The 25,239-nt window shown below is 33.7% G+C and overlaps 2 protein-coding genes across 4 annotated transcripts; both read right to left on the reverse strand.

Annotated features, from left to right (window-relative positions):
* Nucleotides 1-3,763: 3,763 nt before the first annotated feature.
* On the reverse strand, nucleotides 3,764-6,470 carry LOC136273018 (uncharacterized). The gene is made up of 4 exons (XM_066076669.1): nucleotides 6,381-6,470; nucleotides 5,538-5,624; nucleotides 4,672-4,818; nucleotides 3,764-3,907 (listed from the first exon to the last, which is right to left on the reverse strand). The coding sequence occupies exons 1-4, from the start codon at nucleotides 6,394-6,396 to the stop codon at nucleotides 3,786-3,788; spliced, it is 372 nt and encodes a 123-aa protein (XP_065932741.1). The 5' UTR covers nucleotides 6,397-6,470; the 3' UTR covers nucleotides 3,764-3,785.
* Nucleotides 6,471-12,239: 5,769 nt separating this feature from the next.
* Nucleotides 12,240-22,176, reverse strand: LOC105343866 (paramyosin-like). Of its 3 annotated transcripts, none has more exons than XM_066076670.1 (6): nucleotides 22,062-22,176; nucleotides 17,563-17,649; nucleotides 16,916-17,062; nucleotides 16,569-16,670; nucleotides 14,981-15,067; nucleotides 12,240-14,133 (listed from the first exon to the last, which is right to left on the reverse strand). In XM_066076670.1, the coding sequence occupies exons 3-6, from the start codon at nucleotides 17,013-17,015 to the stop codon at nucleotides 12,917-12,919; spliced, it is 1,506 nt and encodes a 501-aa protein (XP_065932742.1). In that variant the 5' UTR covers nucleotides 17,016-17,062; nucleotides 17,563-17,649; nucleotides 22,062-22,176; the 3' UTR covers nucleotides 12,240-12,916. The 3 variants fall into 3 exon arrangements, with proteins under 3 accessions (XP_065932742.1, XP_034300972.2, XP_034300971.2); XM_034445081.2 differs by lacking the exon at nucleotides 22,062-22,176 and adding an exon at nucleotides 19,897-19,993 and having other exon boundaries at nucleotides 15,017-15,067; XM_034445080.2 differs by lacking the exon at nucleotides 22,062-22,176 and adding an exon at nucleotides 19,897-19,993.
* Nucleotides 22,177-25,239: the final 3,063 nt, after the last annotated feature.

The following is a 25,239-nucleotide window of genomic DNA, read 5'->3' on the forward strand; positions in this document are numbered from 1 at the left end:
ACAAACTATTTGGACAATATACAATAATACATGTAGATCCTGTATATATAAAATCCATTTTCCCCCCTGGATAATCTTATGTTTATAATCATTAGTCCCTTTTCTAACAGGATGATTTTATAGTCATATCACATGTTGAGTATTGCAGTTCTCAAAAAGATCCTTATCAATTGTTTATATATGAGATATAAACCTACATCAAACTCTGAACCTTCTTGTGAGGCCAAAGAATTGTCCTGGGGCCAAAGTCTTAACAATTATAAAACATAGGTAATCACAGATTACAAAGCTCACCAAGACGAGACATCACCCTTATGAGACTTCACCTTTAAGAGACCACCTTTATCATATTAAATGAAAATCATACTTTATGATCTTGGATATTCATAGATTCTGTTTTGACAGAATATAGTATATCATCTGTTAAAAATTGTATCATAATCATATGTTCATTTGTTAATGAATACAATAATATAACATTAAATATTGCATCCTATCATATTTACAACATATATCATATAATACAATAAAATACCATACTAAACAAAGATGAGATATGATATTGTAACGTATAATATGACATTGTATTGTGCTATACGTTATTGTATTTGATCAAATAATACAATATCATTATATATAAAACAATATAGTATTATATTACAATATCATATTACATAAAACATCATAACATTGAAACATATGATATTATATTGTATAATATAATATGATATTGTATGATACTGTATCATTTTTAATACATAATATGATATTGTATCATATGATACAATATAATTTGATACAACATTGTATCATATCAAATGATACAATATTATGTGATAAAGTAAAATATTATATAATACAATAATATATTATACATATTGTATCATATGATACAATATTATGTTTTACAATATCATACAATACAATTTCATGTGATGTGATAACATATCATATCATAAACCAATATCATATTATACAATATCGTATGATACAATATTATATAATATTACAGCATCAGTATTGATACAATTTCATGTGATATAATTCTATATTACAGAAACTTATATCATACTATACAATATCGTACAATATTATAGAATAAACAATATTGTATCATAGGATACAATATTATATTTTGCAATATCTTATCTAATAGTATCATGTGATAAAATAATAAATTAATAATACAATATAATATTATACAATATTGTATCATAATATACAATACTATACATAATGATATCATGATACAATATCATAACATAAAATATAAAAAAAATTGATACAATATCATATTGTATCATATAACTTTTTATAATATTACATGATATTATATTGTGTCATATTAAACAATATTGTTTCATACCAAACAAAACTATATCATAGGAATCATGTTATATCATTTATCAACAAACACATCTATCTATCGAGCAGGTTTGAGTGAGGTAGGAGATTTCTTTAGCATCCTTGATAATGGAGATCAGGCTCTGCATCTGAAGCAACCTCTGCGTTTCATTTATAATATAGTTAAATCAACTATGCAAGCTATCATCTATAAAACATGTGACCTGTTCCAAAAAAACTAAACCTCATCCAGCATCCGAAACCTATGGCTCAGATTCAGCACTCAAGCCTGTGAGGTGCATCAGTATACATAAGACGCATCTTTATGCAAGTTTGGTGAAGTTCAGACCAGTAATAACCAGAGGGCACTAGCAATTAAAACCTTAACCTGCTCCAGCATCCGCAACCTATGGCTCAGATTCAACATCCATGCCTGTCAGGTGCATCTGTATCATAAGACACACCATCCATTCAAGTTTGGTGAAGTTAGGACCTGTAATAACTAAGATATATTTTTTAGCATCCTTGATAATGGAGATCAAGCTCTGCATCTGAAGCTTCCTCTGTGATTCATTCATACAACAGTTTAATCAACTATGCAAGTTTGAAATAGTACTATTATCTATTAAACATGTGACCTGTTCCAAAATACTTAACCATATCCAGCATCTGAAACCTATGGCTCAGACTCAGCATTCAAACCTGTCAGGTGCATCAGTATCATAAGACGCACCATCCATGGAAGTCTGGTGAAGTTAGGACAAGTAATAACTAAGATATAATCATCAGAGGGCACCCGTTTCAAAAACTTTAACCAGCTATAAAAACCTTAACCTCCTCCAGCATCCGAAACCTATGGCTCAGATTCAGCACTCAAGCCTGTCTGGTGCATCAGTATCATAAGATGCACCCTCCATGGAAGTCTGGTGAAGTTAGGGCAAGTAGTAACTAAGATATAATCATCAGAGGGCACCTGCAACAAAAACTTTAACCAGCTCTAAACACCTTAACCTCCTCCAGCATCCGAAACCTATAGCTCAGATTCAGCACTCAAGCCTGTCTGATGCATCAGTATCATAAGACACACAATCCATGCAAGTTTGGTGAAGTACGGACCTGCAGTAACTTAGATATTGCTATCAAATGGCACCTGCAACAAAAACTTTAACCTGGTCCAACAACCTTAACCTCCTCCAGCATCTGAAACTTAGGACTCAGATTCAGCATCCAAGTCTTTCAAGTCCATAAGTAGGTCCAGATGCATCATCCATGCAAGTTTGGTGAAGATAGGACAAGTAATAGCTTAGATACAGGACCTGCAACAAAAACTTTAACCAGGACCGGACGCCAACACCGAGGGTATAGCATAAGCTCCCCCTGACTTCGTCTCGGTGAGCTAAAAATCATCTGGCTGATTAGTTTCTGAGAAGAAGATTTTTTAAATTACTCTATATATTTCAAGGTTAAACTTTAACATCCCTCCATTGTGGCCCCACCCTATCCCCGGGAGTCATGATTTTCACAACTTTGAATCTACACTACCTGGGGATATTTCCACACAAGTTTCAGCTTTCCTGGCTGATTAGTTTCTGAGAAGAGGATTTTTAAAGATTTACTCTATATATTTCTATGTAAAACTTCGACCCCCCATTGTGGCCCCACCCTACCCCCGGGGGCCATGATTTTCAAAACTTTGAATCTACATTACCTGAGGATGCTTCCACACAAGTTTCAGCTTTCCTGGCTTAATGGTTTTTGAAAAGAAGATTTTTGAAAATATCTCAAATTTTTTCATTAATTTCTAATTATCTCCCCTTGAAAAAGGGTGTGGTCCTTAGTTTTCACAACTTTGAACCCCTTTTGCCTAAGGATGATTTGTGCTAAATTTGGTTGAAATTGGCCCAGTAGTTCTTGAGAAGATGTTGAAAATGTGAAAAGTTTATGGACAGACAGATGGATGGACAGACGACAGACAAAATGTGATCAGAAAAGCTCACTTGAGCTTTCAGCTCAGGTGAGCTGAAAACCCCAAAACAGTATCACCAGAGAGGCATTAGACAGAAAACCCCAAGGTCACAGAAAACAAGGGTGACCACTGCACAGCTGGAGAAAAACAAGAATGAATGAAAGATCTGGAAAGTATTGGAAAGACCTGAAATGGAGCAAAAAGAATGACCGAAAACAAAGTAATATGGAGAACGACTGTATCAGCCATATGTTCCACAAGGAAGAGAACTACCGGTAGGTAGTGGAAACTCCTCCCCTCCCCCATCCAACCCAACTTAGGATTTCAGCATTTAGGAATGAACAGATTTCATTCTTTTTTCATTGCTTCCCCTGACCTGATTTAGAATTAAAGGGCTTAAAAGTTTGGAGTAATTTGTACTCCCTTTATTAAAACAATTTCATTCTTTAGTTGCCAAAAACTTTTTACATTAAAACTATGTGTACTTACCAAGTTTTTGGAAAAAATGATCATAAGCAAGTTTTTGGTCATCTGCTGGAATGAACTGGAATACATTTTGGACAAAATTCAAATCCTGATGAGGAACATCTTCCCAACCTGAAAAAGCAAACTTGCACTTACGGTACTAAAAAGCATGGTAAAGCATGGTAAAAGGTAAATAGCAGGATATCCACTTTTTTTTTCCTTAAAAATTTTTAAGCACAACTTTAAATTTACATGATTTTTAATAAAAATTACATTACAATAGTTTATGCTAAATAACATCAACTATCAAATAAATGTTTAAGATCAAGATTAAGTAAATGAAAGGAGCATACAAATATCTGAAATTTAACTTCCAATGATGGTTCATAACAATTCACAGCTATTTCTATAAGACATAACAGGGCTTTAATTGTAAAATAAACATGGTAAAAAGTTGTATTTTACATTTTTGGGTTTTCAAATCATATATGTAAAGAAATTGATTAACAAAACAAGTTGCTGATTGAATTAACTAATTACGGTAACCAGTAACTATTTTGTAAATCATTTGTCCGATTAAAATTTGTTCACTAATACTTAGGTATTTTAATTTCTTCCATTACAAATGACATGTATCTTTAAATATATGACTGGATGTACCAAAAAACATGTTTATAGACACTCACATTGTGTTGTAATTTTTTTCTTGCTAAATCACTGGTAATGGTCTTTGTAAATATATGAATACACTAAACTTCTAGACAATGTATACTACATAAAAACATCATTAACATTTATTAATATGAGAATCATAATTCAATTATTTTCTTAGTTACAAGCCTTTACACAAGCCGGTTAAATCTTGAAAAACTTTTTAAAAAATAATTGAAACTAACCTTGGAGACTTTCTGCAATGGGTTGACCTAAAAATGGAGTGGGGAGTGTTCCTCCAGTGTTATTCCTCAATGTGGGGAAGGGATGAAGAAAATTATACATGTACTGCATAAAACAATATACATGGTTTGCATTCACCGGGGGACTCCCTGAAATTAAATATCATTCATCAATATTATACTTAACCATATTGTTATATTAAAAGGTTATAATGTTTGTGCAATAAAGTACTGTATATATTTTCATTAATATACAGTTATTGACTGGGTATGACTCATATCCAGTTAATTTTTGTATATTAATGAAAGTATGAGGGCAAAATATGATTTTTTTGGACTTGAAGGTGAAATTGTTGCCCAGTGCGCGAAGCCTGAGGACAACATTGTCTGACCTTCAGGTCCAACAATTCATACTGTTGTCCAAGTCCCAGTCGAGAACTGTTTTGTTATACCCTTCACTTAAACTATTTGCATTAAAAGCCTGTGAAGCCATCTTTTGTATATCAACTGACAACTCTTTCTGCATCTAACTTCAGCTATTTTTCGTCTGCCAAGTTTGGACAAGAATTAATTAGCTGTGATGTAGCAGTCAAATAATTTCCATGTTATACCAGTAGACCGGTCAACATTGAAATTGTCAGACGAATTGTAATATAATTTGTTTTTGTTGAACTTTTTGTTAGTAAATGTCTATATACATGTAAATAAGAATATTTATAAGAATAAAACATAGCAATATATTTTTCAAAAATAGATTCTGAATTTCTCATCAATTTACAATTGTGATATATATGTCAAACCATATCATAGCTTGTTAATATACATCAGTAGAAATTGTAACTTCTAATGATAAATTCAACTACATGTACCTGTTATGAACAATATAAGGCTGCTAATGCTGTTGATAATTTCCTCATCTCTTTTATTATTAAGAGGCTGCTGAGGCACACCGGAATCTGTATAAAAATATAAGCAGAAAATTAAAAAGTACACAGGTGGAGGATCTATAAACACAAAGGATTAGGTTCCAAATAATGACAATATATATTTATCGTGGGTAGGAGTTGACTATAGTGAAGTAAATTGTAAAATAACAGTAATCAAATGTTTAGAGGACCACAGAGTTTTGGGTACGATCAGTCCGTTTGGGTACGAGTGAGTTTGGGTATGAATTCACTTGATTCCTTGATCACTTCTCTTTAGGAGTATAGGTCTGTATAAAGGCATGTTAATTTGTCTCAGTAACAAAAAATGTTTGCTTCTGAGTAAATATTGGTCTTTATCAAGAATTCTTTCATTTTTATCACCAAAAATGTAAATTGTATTCATGTCAGTTGCTAAAAATATTGATGCAAAAACAGGGCACTTGTCAATGTTTTTTTTATATACAGAGCAATATCAATTATTTTGACATATTTTGGTTGGTTTATACTAGTATGATTAATATTGAACTTAACTAGTGCTCTTAAGTCTTTTCACATATTTTTTTTTTAAATGAACATACGTAGCCTCTATCTACAACAACATCACCCTGGTTAAAGATTATACCTGTCTATATCTAAAGAGAAAATGCTTGACAGAGAGCGGGTACAGGGGTAACTCTCTTCAGTCACTCGGCTCTCGCTATATAAAGTAAAAACATGTCAAATCCCTCATGCAATCTCTAACTTAATTAATAAACGGAATATGAAAACTGAATAATCATAACTTACGAACTGCTGCTGCCATTATTTCATTTATAACGACTTGATTTTGCAGAGAAAATACTTTGCTACGGATTCTATTTTTAGAAGCAAAGCAACCGGAAGTCATGACGAAAACAAAAACCAAATACTGTACAATTCAACAATCCCGGATTTCGTAGCTTTCTGTTTGCTTTTTTTTTTATTATTAGAAATAGTTAAAATATCATAAATTGTGAAAATCACTGTAACTTCTTACCAAAGAAAAAAAGAACAACTCAGTTTTACAATTTCAATGGCGTAACGTACGTTAGATTGATATTTTTCATTGAAAATCCAGACCGTCAACTTTTTGCGACTGTGTCGATGTAAAGAAGATTCCTAACAGTGAGTAAACTTTTCATGATGTTGGAAATAATTAATTCTTGTTTCTGCCTGCACTATCATGCTCAGTAATTATAGTAGTAGGGGGAAATAATAAACGTCAATGCAAATATAATTCATGAACTTGCAATATCGTCTACTCTTTCATCGCCCATACACAGAATTTTGAGATACATGTAACTCATTGTGATGAGAACTATACCTCAGTACAATACATCAATATCTTGTTATAACGAAAAGATTTTGACCGGGTTATCTGGTTATTGAAATTGTGGAAATGGCGGGCGAACGGGCGGCTGCCACAAGTGTCCCCCTATTTCATGTACTGATTGTATGGATACATTTAACTCAAATTCCTACAGTTTTCAAGATAGGAAGTTGTTGATTTGCAGATAAATTATTAATAAATTAGAGATGTGAATATTACTTGGAATTTTTTTTTAATTTATCAATAACGATATTTGATTTATCAAAAAAATATCCCAGTCTGTTGAGCTAAGTTATTTTTTTGGCAAAATATTGCATATAGTGCACCTCATTTCTCTGGAAAGCTGGTGTTTATCAATTCAGGGTTGACAAATGGATTTTGGATACTGATCACACAAAAGAGAACCTTATTTGCTGTACGGCACATTGACAGCTTTTCTCATGGTTTTTTTTTTTTAAATATTCCCCTTCTTTCACTTTAAGTTTATTTGAGTATAATTTTTCAATTTTTTTTTGTTATTTTCTGTTTACTTTCACCTATAACAAGAAATGATATGGAAAACCTTAAATTTATAAGAGGGTCATTATTCTAGGGGTTCCCTTTCCCTCACGTAAGATGAGCTCATTTTTATGAAAATGACACTTATTCTTCAGGCAAAAGGGTCAGTTTTATACGCAGAATTTATATTTAAAGGACAGTAAACGATCCCGAGGGTCTGTATCGGGGAGGAGGATGGAGTCCTATCATCTACCAGCTGCGACCTGAACCGGAAGTAATTAAGACTATATTAGACGCATAAAACACTCGGATTAATGACCACATAAAGTACTTATAACAACTGCTAAATCACCTTCGGTGTATATTTGTTATAATATTCACAAAAACCGTGATCTTACAATGTATTTTCTTTCATCCCCAAAACCGAAGTTGGATGCAACACCTACTTGTTTTGGCGGACCCTCCCAACCCCGCGATTGGGGCTGTATACGATAAATAAGGTCCAATAATGAATAACAGACTCTTTCATAAATAGAGAAGTTATAGCTCTCTAATACATCAATACATACAGAGGGTGGGGCACGTTCTTTCATCAGGGGACAAGTAGTAGAATTATTAAGATTCATGTTATGCCTATTTACTTTTTTTTTTATACATAAATTCTGTATTCCATATTTTTAATATTCTCAAATACACATGTTTACATTTTCCAATTTGCTTGTCTGTGATAACACAACGAATCGATTTTGCACCGAATATAGTTTAATTCATTTCATCAATGTCTATTTTAATATTTAATCGTAAAATTGCTGAAAATTATATAAACCTGGACCTGCCCCGACCGTATTTGATCACTTTCTATTTCTCAAAGAATGATCCCGTAGTCCTTAAATGTTAAATGTTGACACTTTTATCAATGCATTAAAAATATTTGTAGATGTATGTGGACCAAAGTCAAGCTACTCAGCAATAAGCTACTCAGCAATAACAAAGTTTGTTTACATTTATCGACTATATAGACGGAATTTTCCGATCCCGATTAAAAAAAAAATTCTAAACTGAGCGCCTAGCTTAGCGCCCAAACTAGGACTTGTGACACCCAGGCGACACCGGATTCTTGGGGGCACGGGTGTCCCCCCGGGATCCCCGGTCCCAAAACGGGCAATATTAACACCGATTTCTGGCGCCAGGGCGCTGAGTAGACCCTATCATACGGCTAAATAGGGAGTCTAAACTGAGCGCCTAGCGCCCAAACTAGGACTTGTGACACCCAGGCGACACCGGATTCTTGGGGGCACGGGTGTCCCCCCGGGATCCCCGGTCCCAAAACGGGCAATATTAACACCGATTTCTGGCACCAGGGCGCTTATTGCTGAGTAGCTTGACTTTAGTATGTATGTGGTAGATCGGGACTTTGTTTCTATTTATTATTATTAGTATTCCGATCCCGATGCGATTTATTCTATTATTTTGGTAACGCCCACTTTATACGATAGCCAATAACTTTAATGACATTTGTCTATTGTTCTGTCCCATATATAAAGCCATGTAAGTCTTTATTTGACGAAGGAGACGGCTGGTTTCGCTAGCTACTTTTCTCCTGAAGCAGAGAGGGGGAAGGAGACGGCTGGTTTCGCTAGCTACTTTTCTCCTGAGTCCCGACCCGTCTCGTCTGTCTATTTAAGGTCCCTGTTAAAGTTAGGTTTTAGGGTTGGGGGATTTTAAGTATTTGCTATTGCCTTGTGTTCTTATTTTGTTATAATAAATTTATAAAGGGTTGTTAATCTTGGTTTTCATTTACTTTGGGTTTGGTTTATTATATCTGGTTTATCTATAGTGAGAGTAAAGTCGTTTTCATACCTTATTTATAATTTAGTAAAGTTTAATTCTTAATGTAGAGGTCAAATTCAGTCACAAAACAAAAAATAAACACAACGCGAAGTACTGATAAAAACCTATACGGCACTGACCTGCTACATGTATAATAACATGGTTTTTTTCTATTAAGAACATTTCTGTTGGATAATATTAATATTTAATTAAATCGTTTAAATGTTTCATTTTTTGACGAATTAATCAATGGATAAAAAACTGTTTCTTTATGGAAATAAATTATTCCTCATTTAAAAAATAGAATGTTTAGTTGATTATTATACATATTTATATGCTTTATTCATTAGCTGCAAATTCTAAAGGCCCTGTCACACCAAGCTGCGTCCCCACGGCGTGTTCACGGCGTTGTAAAATTCATGGAATCGCCGTAGGATCGCAAGGAAAATTAAGAAAAAAATATACCGTTTTATTTAAAAATTTTCAAGTGCATGGAGTCGACACGGCGTCCTTACGGCGACCGAGGCGTTCTTACGGAGCTCCCACGGCGTGTAACCGCGTTTCCACGGAGCTCTACTTGGCGATTATTTGCGCTCTCGCTGAGTCTCCGCCGCGCGCTCATGGCGTGCTAGGAGATTTTACCGCGTGTCCATGGCGTGCTCTGCGCGCTGACTGCGTCCACAAGACGTTCTCTTCTTCTTGGTACGTTAATATTAATTTGTACAATTGTATGGGAAACAAACAAGAATTTACAACTAGTAAACAAATGATTAAAAAATTGTTTTGATTTTATGAGAAGGTACATTGTAATAATGAAACATAGTTACTTCTTAACAATTTGTGAAGGACTAGGATAAAACTTTTAGTAGTCAGGTCTACAAAAAAATCCGTTATTAGTTGTTAGAAAACATAGAAAAGATTTGAAAACATCAGAACCAAATGGCATGAATTCCATCTACGTCCATTGATAGGTCTTGGAATATTAGCAAATTCTACTTTTTACATAGTCATCTACATCCAGTTTGATAATTATTAGATCGCTTGCTATTGTACAACAGCCATTTTTCGAGTTTTCGTGGTCTTGATGACAACGCAGTAGAAACGCCGTGGGAGCGCGGTATAAACGCAGAAGAAACGTCACGAGAGCGCGATGAACGCAGCAACAGCTCTTTGGGGTCGCTGTGTGAACGCAGCCAAATGGAAAGCAACTTGTTCAAACGCTGTGGATGCGCAGTGAGAGCGCGATAGATCTAGAGACGCAGTGGGATCCCAAAGGACTCCGTGAGGTCTCCGTGGAAGCGCAATTGACTTATCACTGCGTCTACACTGCGATTAGCTGCGTTCCTTGAGCGCGCCGACGGAGCTCTCATGGCGCTGTTAGAGATCTTACGGCGCTGCCATGGCGACCTCACTGCGCTTCTACGGCGTGTTTATCAGAACGCTGAGCCACGGCGTGTACTTTGTGCATGTTCAAAGTGCGCGCCGTCGGATGGCGTTCTTCAATGTTCAAGGCGATCCCACCGCGATGGACGAAGATGCCGTTGCGTTCTTACGGCGCTCTAGGAGACTTTACTGCGTTTACCTTGGCGTTTTACATTATTTAAGGACGCAGCGGGATCACCGTGAGGACGCAGCTCCGGTGTGACAGGGGTTTAAGCTTTAGAATACAGATGTATTCTGCCACATAAACACCGTTTTTCACATTAGCATTTTTAAAAATCGCTACATTCCAAAGTTCTATGAATTTAAAAAAAAATCAACCAAAAACTACAAAAAGTTTGAAGCACCAAGATATATATTACATCATTAATTTGCAACTAGCTGCACAGAAAAATTTCTTTACTAAATCTTAATGAAGCAGATTTTGAGACATTAAGAAAAACCTCATTTAGATGCTTTAAAATTTATTCATCAGACAATGCCATCATAAATTCAAGAAATCTAAAATATTTGAATTTTGACACAATTCCTGATAAAATCTGTACATATAACTTAATTTCTAGAGGATGTACATGATCAATTCTTGATAAAAGACAAATACAATGTACATGTAAAAGCCCTTGAGTCAAATAACCTGCAAAAATATCGCTCCTGCTTTGGTTTTTCTCTAAAGTTTCATTGACAGTTGCATTTTGTGATAATGATACAATGCAACATATATGTATGGATTTATTAACTGAACACATTTTATGTACCCACATCACTGTAAAAAAACTTCAAAATGAGACATAATTATCAAAAGAACACATCAAAATGGATAGTCATGGAATACTAGTATTCGGATACTTGTATATAAAATTCAAATCTTTGTAAACCTGTTTGAAAACATAAAAATATTTAGTAAGTGTTTTAAAAAATACATGTATACCCATGTACATATGATACTACATGTAAATTTATTTGTAGTACACTATTAAAATTAAACTTTTGAAATTTATTGCATGGGTCTATTTACATGATTATTAAAATTGATTGCAAAGACTTGCTTTCTTTAAACAACATACCGTAAGTATGATATTGAAATTTATTAAAGAAACAAACTACATTCATTTAAAAATCATTAGTAAAATATACTATACTGTATGTCAAAAAAGAATTTTGAGTATAGTAAGAGAGGCAATTGGAAAAGTGAGACTGAGATCAAAAGTGAGCTCGTCTGAGTTTTATGACCTCTGGGAAAAGGTCAGCTCTGAGTTTAAAAAAAAACATGAGTGCACTTATTTCTTTTCATACATTATCAATCAAAATTAACACTCTAAATTACAACTATCATGCTGCAAAGTTAAATCAATCAACTATATAATATGATCATCACACATATCCGAAGATATAAAATTACATAATAAAATAATTCACTAGACTAAGTGTTACAGTAAGCTAATATGTTAAAACTTCACTAAAAGTTGTAAAAGCACAAATTTCATTTAGATACAAAGTATCATTCTTAAAAAAAAATAGCACTAAATACAAATAGCACTAAAATACTGTATTTGGCTTTAAGATTAGCAATAACTAAATATTATGATAAAACTTGCACATCAAAACGCTTAAATATACTGACCAATAAATAACAAAAATATGCCATTTCTCAAAGATATTTCATTTTCTGGTAATGTCCCATAATTTTTTAACTTCAACATTTTCCAGTTATCTTCATACAATTAAGAACAATGAAATATCTAACAATTCTAAATTTTGGTAAATTATGTGACCAGCAAAGAAACATAAGTAGTTCTATAGTTGTGAGTATACAGTATACATATACATAACATACTATGTACAAATATTTCATATTTACAATTAACAAGTAGATCTGTTTACAACCCAACAGCACACACAGCATAGCACTGATGATAACAATTCACCGATTGTCAAAATATACATAGTGTTGGTTCATATATAAGTACATGTGTTTATCAAAGTAGGTATAAAAAATAGTTTGTGACATTTTGCAACATGTTTACATATGTTTCTGAGTGAATGAATGAATGAATGAATGAATAAATGAAACGTAAAGGTCTTTAGGTCAGGGATTCAAAGAGTGAATATAAGACAATGAGAACCGGTATGTACAATGATTTGCATAGAGTGTGTAGCTTTGTCTATTTACAAATGAATAAATTCCTAGTTTCTGTATTGTAGCATGCTATGATGTGGAAGGGAGATTGTTTCCTTTAGAGAGGAATTGTAAACATACCATTGCAAAGATAAGAGCTGCCAAGAAGAGAATAAAATATTGCTGCCTTTGGTTTTGTTGCTGAAGTCTGGTTTCAAGATCAGATATTGTGACTGACTGCTGCTCAGTCTTACTCTCCAGGTCTGAGTTCTTACTCTCCAGATCTGAGTTCTTACTCTCCAGATCTGTGTTCTTACTCTCCAGATCAGAGATTGTGACAGACTGCTGCTCTGTCTTACTCTCCAGATCTGAGTTCTTACTCTCCAGGTCTGAGTTCTTACTCTCCAGATCTGAGTTCTTACTCTCCAGATCTGTGTTCTTACTCTCCAGATCAGAGATTGTGACAGACTGCTGCTCTGTCTTACTCTCCAGATCTGAGTTCTTACTCTCCAGATCTGTGTTCTTACTCTCCAGATCTGAGTTCTTACTCTCCAGATCTGTGTTCTTACTCTCCAGATCAGAGTTCCTACTCTCTAGATCAGAGATTGTGGCTGACTGCTGCTCTGTCCTACTCTGCAGATTTGAGTTTTCACTTTCTAATTCAGCAACTTTTATCATGAGCTTGTCATACTGTTCTGCCAATATGATTTTGCTAATCTTAATTGCTTCTTTAAGCTCCACATTTTCTTTCTGAAGTTTTATCTTTTCTTCTTTTAACTCTAAAAAATACTTGCCCTGAGCTTCATTTTCCATCATAAATATTTCTCTATCTTCCTCTAATTCAGAGACCAATTTTAATTTTTCTGACAACTCTTTCAAAATGGCAGACTTATCCTTGCTCTCTCTGTGCAGTCTCTGTCCAAGGTCTTTGACCGAATCTGTCAGTCTGTCTATGTTATGCTCATGTGCTGTGATAGTATGTATGAGTGCCTGTTTGTCTGCCTGTAACTGTTGCTTATCTGTTCTTTCATCCTCCAGTTCAGCAAGATGTTGATCATGTTTCCTTTTCAGAGAATTTAATTCAAGCTGTAGATCTACTTTTTGATGTTGGACGTTGGTTATGATACTCTCCAGGTTTCTCTTCTGACTCTGCAAATTATCCACTTCTTTCTTGTTTTCATTGTTGCATTGTCCTAGCACCTGAATCATGGTGTCCTTCGAATTCAGCATTTGTTCATGCAGTTCAATAGTTTTCAGATGACGATCAAGTGTCTCTCTGAATTCTTCATTTTCTAGGAATAGCTGTCCTGCAATATTATGTAAAAGAAACAATAAATCAATGTTTTCTGGACCTTTTGTAATTTTGTAATGTGAGCTATCAAAATTGATGGAAATAAGAGTGCATTCTATTCAACTATATAAATGAGCTTAATTGAAATGTCTTAGAAATTTTTTCTGAATTACAAGTTATTACATGTTTTGTGTACACGTGGCTTAATTACCCCTTTTTGTTTTATTAGTATACTGCTGTTACCATATATATATTATATATATAACCATATACTGTATTAATATTGCATATGCTGTAAATTCCTTATTTAACACAAATACTTTATTCTGCGACTCTGCACTATATCTACCAAGCTGTTTTGCATCAAATCATAGGAATGTGAAATCATGAGCACCAATTACTTAATTATTACAATTAATTCATATAGCTCAAAACTGTCTAAATAATAAAAGCAAGATTTTAAAACCTCGGGGATTGCTTCTCACAATTTTAAGCAGAAATTAATTCCCCGGGTTTAAGGAATTTTCAGTTTATACCATAAATATATATATCCCAATACTCATGCACTTTATAAATTAAGCTCTCTTGTTCTGAAGATTTCAAAGCTTTTTCATGTAAACTTAATAGTACTGTAAACCACTTTGAACTTTAATTTCATTGTAAATATTTTCAAATAATTTAGGACTTAATCAAATACAAGCACATACCGGTATCTACCAGGTATTTATTCTAAAATTGAATGCATTTGTAATTCCATCTTCAATCAAACACAGGTCATTTTTCTAATACTATAGCTTCTATCAGAAGAACAATAAAGAGTTGGTTTACAGTGCTGTAAATTTGTGAAGATGGCTGTAAAGTACCTAATGTCTTGCGTGAAGAGTCAGTCAGGTGATTACCTTGAAATATCAAAAGAAACCGGGAGAATTCCAGCACTCTGGGGGCACGACCTAAAACAAAATCAAAAGATATCATTGTTGTTATAATGCTAGCTATCATTATCATCTAATTCAAAGGAGCTTGGTAAAATAATTAGTAACAATATTTTCCAACATTTTGACTGAGTATTATTAACTGACAAATTTGCCACATATTTAAAGTACATATTATCATGATGAGATTCTTCACATTGTCATCTCAATTGCATATTTATATTAAAAAAAATGTGAGCAAAAACTATCATGTTTCATCCTATGAAAGCCTATAATTATAGAGAACTGTGTAACTTTGGTGCAAATTTTATTACGGTAAGGTTTGCGGTTACAGGGAGATAACTCACACATTTTCATTGTGAAATAACACCAACTACCCTTTATTTCAATTATGACGTCAACATTTATATGACGTCATCATTGATTTCAGGTTTTTTTTTTTATTTCAAGGGGGCTTTGAAGTTTCAATGAAAAAATAACAGGACACAAGCATTTTATCAATTTCCACAAAAACGAGGTCCACATCATATGGTTTTGAATACTGTTTTAGAAGAATCAGAATACACATATTCCTGAAATCAGTGGACTTGGGAAGGTTTCAAATAAGATGTATTTGTTTACATAGTTAAATTAAGAGTTTTGTTACATTTTATTTTATTTTTAGATAGTTCATTTGAAATAAATAAAAATGAATCCTGATATAAATAGTGACATTATTTTCGAATATTTTAAGCATAAATAACCCCCAAAATACCGGTAGTCTAATATAAAATGTACATATTTTCATGAAATTGTTTAATTACATTTCATCAACATGAAAATTGGAAATCATGAACTTTGACCTTTTGTAGTTATAAAATGGGACAGGCAAAATCATTTGAATTTCATGAGAAAAAAGACTTTAGTATAGTGAACAAAATGGTATGTAACTTTTGTGCAACGCCTAAAAAATCCAAGCCGTAAACCTTATCTTAAATGCAACGCCCAAGGTTCTTAACTAATTAAAAATTGATACTTGCAAAAATTATTAACAAGGGACAATACTAGAGTAATACTGATGTTAGTACTTGCTCTCCCAAATTGACAGCTAAAAATAAGGTACATGTATTACCATTTCATTTCACAAAAAAATATAAAATATTATGGATATATGATTCAGAATGTGATGTAAGACTGCAATTGCATGAACATATGTAAAGGGGGTAAGGGGTGTTCTGACCACCCCCCCCCCCCCTCCACTCTTCCTTTCAGAAATTTGTAGAGAATAAACTACATGTATAAGTTACTCCCCCCCCCCCCCCCTTTAACCAAACTCCTACCCCAACACTTTGGATTTTATATTATGGGAATGGGCAAGTTTTCTTGCTCCTAAAACCTACCTAAGATTAAGATTATAGGGTACGGATAAGGAGTTGAGAGTAATTTGTTACCATTTTTTGAAATCATTTTATTGGTTGTTCTTTTATTTTTTTTTTTGGCTTGAAAAACGTTTTTGATATCTATATAAACCTATACTTACCAAGTTTTCTGAAAAATTGGTCATAAGCAAACTTTTGGTCATCTTCTGGGATGAAATGAAATACAGCTTCAACGTTGTCCCCAGGAGAAACATCTTCCCAACCTGAAAAAGTCAACTTGGCACTTTGAGTAATTAATTCATGCAATGGCCAGATATATCCTGTTTTGTTTTTTTCTTAAATTGAGAAAGTCTTATTACATGTACAACTTTAATTTTAAGAGATTTTTCATAAAGACTATAAGGTACAATACTTATTTTGCATGAAGATATGAATTTTTAAATACCGGTAAATGTTCAAGAGTAATATTTAACTGTTACTATAAATAAAAATTTTAAATGAAACAAACCAAGGAGACTTTCTGCAATGGGTTCACATGGAGACGGGGTGGGGAGTGTTCCTCCTGTGTTATTCCTCAATGTAGGGAAGGGATGAAGAAATCTTTCCATGTGCTTCTTAAGACGATACACGTGGTTTGCATTCACTGGGGGATTTCCTGAAATTAAATAGCGTTCATCATGCAATATTTTAAATTATACTGTAAATGTGTTATTATAAGCATGTACTTATTTGACAGAAAATGATTTGTTAACTATTTGGTGTAAAGATTTGAATATATAAGCATATTTCTGAATGTTCCTATTTTTATACATACATGTATATGTACCGGGTACATGTATTACATTTAGTGTTGTACTTGATTTAGCGGAAGTTGTTCTCTGCCAAAAACATTAAAAATAGTACTATACACAGCAGCCATATGCAATATTTGTTTACAGCGTATATATACTTTAACCATATTGCTATGTTATGTTTGTGCAATATAGTACTTAAAATATGGTACATGAATATCTATTATTAAAAGTGTATTCCTTAAAAATTATTAATTTCTCACAATTTGACAATTGTCTGCATGCAATTATCAATTACTGTAGAAATATTTGAAACTTATGATGACAACTGTATAACTATACCATAGCAAAGATGTAACTATACCTGTCCTGTTCCAAATATATCTGATAGCATCATCGGTAGTTTCCTCATCTCCTGTGTTATAAAAAGGCTGCTCAGCCACACCTGAATCTAAAAAAAAACATAAGAAAGGGATTTTAATACTGTATACAGGGAACTATTTGCCCCCATTTTATTTTCTCCCCTTTCGCCCTCGTTGTCAACGAGCGAATTTAAGACGGTGCAAAATACGATGTCTCAAACTATCTCTTTTAAAAACACATCTATGTCTGGGCGAATTCAAGAGGGGGCGAAACTGTTTGCAAGAGTAAAAGGGCAAATATTACATGTGGCGAAAATAACCCTGTATAGAGTATTATAAGCACAGGTTAAAGATGGTGAAAATCTAAAGACACCTGGATTAGCGGTAGGTGCCAGTATGGTTGTGGATGCTTTTAAGCAAAATCTTCTTGAGACAAAGATCCTTAACAAGTTAAAGGAAAACTGTCATTAAAGTATCAACTTTTAATTTTTCTTCGCTAAAATTTCTTTCACAATTATTGACAATAAAAAAATTATTATTTACAATTCTAAAATACTGATCTGATGCCAACATGGGTAATTAAATTTGAGCATCTATATATATAATAGCTTCTTTATTATTACAAATCATTATAATTTTTAAATGAAAAATTAAATATAATTGTACGTAAAAAAAAAAAAAAAAAGTCACCGTATCGAAGCAATTCAAAATGAAAAATTTCAAAGAAAAGGGGTATTAATCTTTGCCCCGTATTTTAACGATGAGATGTTCAAGAATATCTTGAGGGAGAGGTTATTTGTGAATAATACACCTTCATGACCAAATTACACTTAAATGACAGTTTTAAACTATGGTTTACAGAATGTATACTGTTTAGTTTACAGTCTGTTAACTTAAATTCATGCAGTTAACAACTGTAATGGGATGGAAAGAATAATGAAGAATCAGATAAGAGTTCAAACCAGGGCCCCTGAGTCACACATCAGTCAATCTACCAACTGAGCTATTTGGCGCCAGTATTCGAACTAGTCTGACTGTCACAATTTCCTTCTCCCTGAAATGATCTCCATCCTCGAAAAAACAAAGCAGTCTTTTTCCTTTGGCAGGAGCTAACCTGTCAGTTCCAGGGTGTGACATGTACAGCACCTAAACTAACGGGATACTAGAGAAATAATGACGGAGCAGATCAGGATTCTAACCTTGGCCCCCAGAATCTCTAGACAAGCGCTCTACCAGGTAAGCTATATGGCGCCGTAAGATTAATCAGTCAAAAATTAGTACAATTTTTTTGTGCCACGTCAATTTCAACATTTTACAAATGTTGACAACTGTAGCTCCTAAATATTTTCAGACCGATCGATCGAGAGCTATACAGACCTGCAGCTACTGCCAGAGGAAAGACACGGAATGGTGATCTTCACATAATGAGAGAAGAATGTGCATGATGATCAGACTGGTTAAAAAACACCAGATCACTCATTTATACTCTGTCCCAAGATATCCTTGATTCACATTTTGCTTAATAACTCAATATTTATAAATACCTCAGGGTTCAAATGATGTTCATTAAAACGTATGAAAAATTTCCAAGATTATACTCAGTTGAAACACCCCCGTTAACTTATCAGGTTTAAACACGCGGCTAAAAAATATAATGTCTACAAGGATTATGTATTGCAGCAAGCCCAGATGACAACGTTGAAAAATTGTGGGGGGGTATTCAGAGTGACTTCAGAATGGAGAAAAGATGTAAACATTCCCCATTATTAATCTCCGTAAGGAATCTATTTCTTTCCTGTGAATTTTTCCAAGTGAAAGATGATAATGTGTCAATGAAATTATCTAGATATTATACCTGACTATATAGATTCTGGGGGGGACTATGCAGGTTTGAATCCTGCTCTGGACCACCATTGTCTCTCATATCCCATTACACAGATTATAAATCTTTACCTCATTTTTGTGTGTGTTGCTTGCCATACTTTTGACATAATACTTAGTCTAGTTTACATTATATTTGCACATGTACACAAGTACATGTAAACATGCAGGTGAATACATGATAAAACCCAACCAGTGTACTTGATATATAATCTCTTTTAGAAATTGGACATGCATAGCCTTCATATACAACATCATCAACGGGCATTGTGGTAATTCTATGTACCGACACCTGTTCATATCTAAAGAGAAAATACTTGACATAAAGCGGGTAGCTTTTGGAGACTCTGGTTCTGTTCTTGGTATAATTATAACGTTAAAACATGTTGAATCCTCATGCAATCACGAATTAATAAATCGGTGTATTAAACGAACTGTAAATAATCATTACTTACGAACTGCTGTTGCCATTATATCATTTATTCCAGGTTTATTTTGCAGAAAAAACGATTTGCTTTTGATTCTATTTTTAGAAGCGGAGCAACCGGAAGTTTGCCTGTTTTCAGTGTAAGATAAAGGCAAAAACCAATTCAATACCATATTCCGTTTTTTGCAATCACAAAATATCCGTATTGCTGATTGCATTTAATTCATAATACATTCGTCTTTTTAAAAAGAAATAAAAAGAAATGTTTTAACAGGATGATCATGGAAATAATAGCATGCACAATATACACACAAGAGGGAAATAAATAATTGAAAGGAGACAGACTTAAACATGTATATAGCGTACAAATATATAGTATTGTCTCCATGCATAATATTCACATCTGTATCAATACACTCGTATATACATACATGTATATTTACATTCATTAAATTACCATTACCATTACAAGGATTTTCAAATGTAATTAACTTTGCAAATGTAATTAATTTAATTACAAATTACATTTGTGATAATTTATATAAAGAAGATGGGTGGATAAGGCGCGTAAAATGCCCATACACGGTCGGAAAAGCTACTGAAAAATTAAAATATCAATAAATCTGATATTTTTAAAAAAAATCCTTTAAAATAATATACATTCTACATATCATTGATATTGAACCTATAAACCTTTTCAATACTTGGAAAATGTTGACTCAAACAGGCCTATACGTTTCAAAACCTGCAAATACTGTCATTCTTTAGAACTTCAAGGCATTTTCTTTTATAGAGTGGGTCTGTGCTCCATATTTTTCTCATAGTCTAAATAAGGTCTATTGGAAAACAAACCGATTTCAATCAACAAAAACATGGAGAGATGACCCACTATACATTAAAAATATCTTTTGTATCCCAACAATTGAACGTTTTGAAAAAATAATGCAAGTCCGTAAATTCGTGGTAAAAGTCACAAATAATATTTAAACAGCCCACATTGTTGTGTCTGAAATGGCTCAGTGGCTAGAGTACCTGACATAAGCTAACCTTATATATCTAGTGTTTTTATGTAATGGGTTCGATACCGCAAAATTTCTGGCAATATTTTTTTCTTATCTTTTGTTAAATATATTAAAAACTGAATATAGTTAGAAATTGTGCTTTTGCAAACTTGTATTATAATATATTTGAATAGATTTATTTGGGGGAAAATAAATTAAAAAATGTATTTCACTACTAAACCGAATGGGCATTTGTGCCATCTTATTCCCCCATCTTCTTTGTATGTATTACATACAAACTTTATATAAATTATCACAATAAGAAACTGTTAGTTTGAAATAGAAATTAACCTAAATTATTTTTGTTTATCGATCTTGTAAACTGTTAAACTTCAAATCAAACAGTTCCTTTCTTTCGTGAATTTGCGACAATGAATAAAAAATGCTTTTTAACTTCGCCATGAGTTGATTAAGAGTACATTAATATTTTTTTACATGATAATTCTTTCGCTGATACGTACAACCTGTGGATTGACTTTCTGTATGAAGGTTTATAAAGTTAAATATATACTTTTACAGTCTGGAATTGGTTTTTAAAAATAAATAAGTAACAAGTTTGCTATATCTCAGTGTTTCATTTGAGTACAACCAAATTTCAATTCATCAAATTTTTTTTAGTCCAAGATTGTTTTAAAGAATCAACAAAGTCCTTTTTAGAATATGTCATTATGTTTTGAATATAAGAAATTTTTAAGGACAATTTCGTTCCACCTTCGTGGTGTCCGATGCTAAATTTTGGTAATTGGTAATTTTTATGTCACTGAGGTACATGTAAGTAATTTTAATATATGGTATAAGTAAGTAAACCAGGCTAATTGATAGTGTGTATAATAGGCCCAGTACTGCAATGATGTACTAGCACAAGTAAGCTGTTAACAGTCTGATTAAAATCAAACCTTCCACTAGTTCTTTTCTTATGGTCCATCAAAATAAAGGAGTCAGTTGAAGCTTTTATTTTAATAAATCCTGGACTGCGCGACCATCAAAATAAAGGAGCTAGTGGACGGTTTGTTGGTGTGTTCCGGCCAACATTTGGCTTAGTCGGTAGAACGTCCGGGTGCGGAGTTAAGTCTATTTTTTGTCAGTACTCCTAACCTGATACATATATTACAATCTACATTATCATACTCACTTTGAAGTAATGTAACCCATTAAATGCTTTTCCACATATTAATAAAACACCTTTCTCCCATGAAAATGCACCGCCTACACATGAAAAAGCACAAATTTCACATTAAAACATAAAAAATCATTTTCACAAATCGAAATATATCATATCAATAAAGAAAAATACTATTCTACTACAGTTATTGCCGAGATCAAAGAGATGCCGCGGACATTATTCTCCAATATACCACAAACGTCATCAGTAAATTATCAGATCAGAAATACCTATTTGTCTCGCACTGATCATGGAAGTACAACTTCAAACCGTAAAAAGTTTTAAAACCATGTCAATTTCACGTGTTAGTTCCAGTCAAAACAATGTGTATTGCCTCAAATCTTTATTTTTAAGAGATCAATGCGGCTGTTCCTAGGACCTCCCTAGCACATTTTCACTACATGTTTTTACATAAAATATATAACGTGTAGTAGTAATAATCGTATTAAATTGCCCTTAAAATATTAGGAATGTGATTCAAAGATATTTTATAAATAAGTGAAGAGTATTACCGTATAATCCTAAGAAAAAGTCTGTCGTCTGCATGTGATTCCTTTGATCGATACACATGTAAACATTACTAACAAAACGTTGGGGTTACACGGAACGGCCGTCAAAATGACCTAGATCGTCTCTCTATAGGAGAAACGATCTGTAGAAATACTTGGCTGTTAGTAGAATAGAAATAAAGTTCTTGTTTTTGTGAATGTTGCAGGATAACCTCCTCGGTCTCGAAATGTTGTTTGAAATATAAAAGCCTCGGCTAAAGCCTCGGCTTTTATATTTCAAAACAACATTTCTCGACCTCGGAGGTTATTCTGCAACATTCACGAAAACTCGTACTTTATTTCTTAATTATAACACAAGCCACATACATTATCACAATGTAGTAGAGTTGTCTCTCTTGTCACCTCACAGCAATGGAACATCCGAACTGTATTTTCATTCGTGGTAGCTGTCTTCTTTTTTGGAGCAGGCACGTAGGTAGCATCGTTTTTGAAAGTGGGGGAGACCAGGCCTGGGGGCCATAAAAGTTAGACGAGCTCACTTTCGATCTCAGTCTCACTTTTCCACTATATCTTCCTTTGATAAAAGTGAGACTTAGATCAAGAGTGAGCTCGTCTAACTTTTATGGCCCCCAGGCCAGACTTATCCAAATCTTGACAAGCATGAAGAAAAAATTTTGCTGCGAGAGAAAGTGTGTGTGTGTGGGGGGGGGGGGGGGGGGTGACCCCGCTGATGTGCAACGTGCCTGTAGAACACAGGAAATGATAATATAGAGTACTAGTAGAAGTTTATGTTTGCACTAAAACATAGAATATTTCGAATACTCGAAATTTGAGTCTGACATCATCATGATTATTTCGTGCAGTCCGCAATTTTTCTTACGTCGCTGTAGGTTTCGACCAATCTATAAACGGGGCGTGTAGATTTCAGTCCTGTCAGTTTCAGTCGCTGTAGGTTTCGACCAATTAATAAACGGGACGTGTAGATTTCAATCCTCTCAGTTTCTATAGTTGTATGATTTAACTATCAGTTTCCGAAGAAATGGAGTGAATTATACTTGGGCGTTGAAATAAAACATGCCAGAGGAACTGCTAAAAGCAACAAAACATAAATCGGGTTAGCGGCATCTTCCCAAGTCAAGGGTTTCTGATCCGATCCACTTCAGAAACCCTTGACTTGGGAAGATGTGTTACATGATAATTCATTTTGAAAAATTATTTGTAACTAGGATTTTTAAATATCATTTATATCAGGTATCTTTGTAAAAAAAAAAGTGCAGTGCACCTAATTTTTATGGTGGTGTAACGACGAAAAATGCCCCCGTATAATATTGACTGGGGGTCATTTTTCTACGTAGAAAAGTGACCCACACCGTTGTAGAATACTTGGATTACATCATAGGAATTATAGCCTATGGGTCATTATTCTCCGTAAGGGTCGTAGAAAAATGGCCTTGTAGAATATCGACTATCTATTATTATCATTATTGTATTTAAAGTGGATATAGGGGTGGTGCTGGTGCTGGGCGGGGGTTCGATACTAGATTGTTCGAATAACCAGCTTGAGTACGCTTTCCCGATCACCTGTTATTGCCTATCATCATTATCTTAGTTTGTCATTTAAAATTTTTCAAATTAAAAAATGAAAGATATAGTCATGTTTTGTTAATTAAAATACATTAAATAAAAAATGTTCCCCTCACATTACATTAAATCTTGGCAACAGAAGAAAAAGACTTATAATAAGATAATAACTGATAATAATTGAATTTTAAATAGATAGTTAAAATAGGCGCGAAACTAGGAAAAAAAATTAAAAGGTTGGGGGAGCATGGGACGGGGGGGGGGGGGGGGGGGGATGACGTATGTTTACATTGTCAATCCATAACTGAAAAGGTATAATATCATTCTAAATGAATATAAACACGTCTTTATTGTATGCAGAAAAAAACAGAAAGAAAAAAATTATCTATCACAGTCTATATCGCCATGGGAGATTTTTTTCACCAAGTATCTGAAATGGGCACATCTTATCACACGCGTGAATCCAAAAAAATTTATCCGGGGTAGGGGAAGGGTGATCCGAAGGATAATTATATTTGCCAAGGGGGGAGGGGCATATATTTATTATGCAAAATAGTATTTAAAAGTATTAAAAACTATTATAAGTAGTATAATTATGATTTTCATAGGGTACGTTTTCTCCAGGAGAAAACGTACCCGGGTACGTTTTCTCCTGGAGAAAACGTACCCTAGAGATTGTGTACATTTTCTCCTGGGTACGTTTTCTCCTGGGTACGTTTTCTCCTGATACCGGAGGGGGGTCTACATGTAGGCCTATTATCGTTCAATTTGATAAGTGAATTTAAAAAAAAAGTTTGAATTCCCACACTTCTTAAATCCGGGATTGCATGCATCATGAAATACTGATTTGACACCCCTCGAAAACCATTGTCAACCTCCGCTTCGCGTCGGTTGACAATGGCTTTCTCGGGGTGTCAATTTCAACAGTTACCCTCCCAAACAGGCACTATTTATATAATGTCATTTGTGAATCACTGCAACATTGCATCCTCCATTAACTTGATTCAGCGATGTGTTAATCATTATCTTTTAATTAGAGTAAAGTTTCTTGCACGTGT

Source organism: Magallana gigas, chromosome 2 (genome assembly GCF_963853765.1).
Source record: "Magallana gigas chromosome 2, xbMagGiga1.1, whole genome shotgun sequence".
Taxonomy (NCBI): Eukaryota; Metazoa; Mollusca; class Bivalvia; order Ostreida; family Ostreidae; genus Magallana; species Magallana gigas.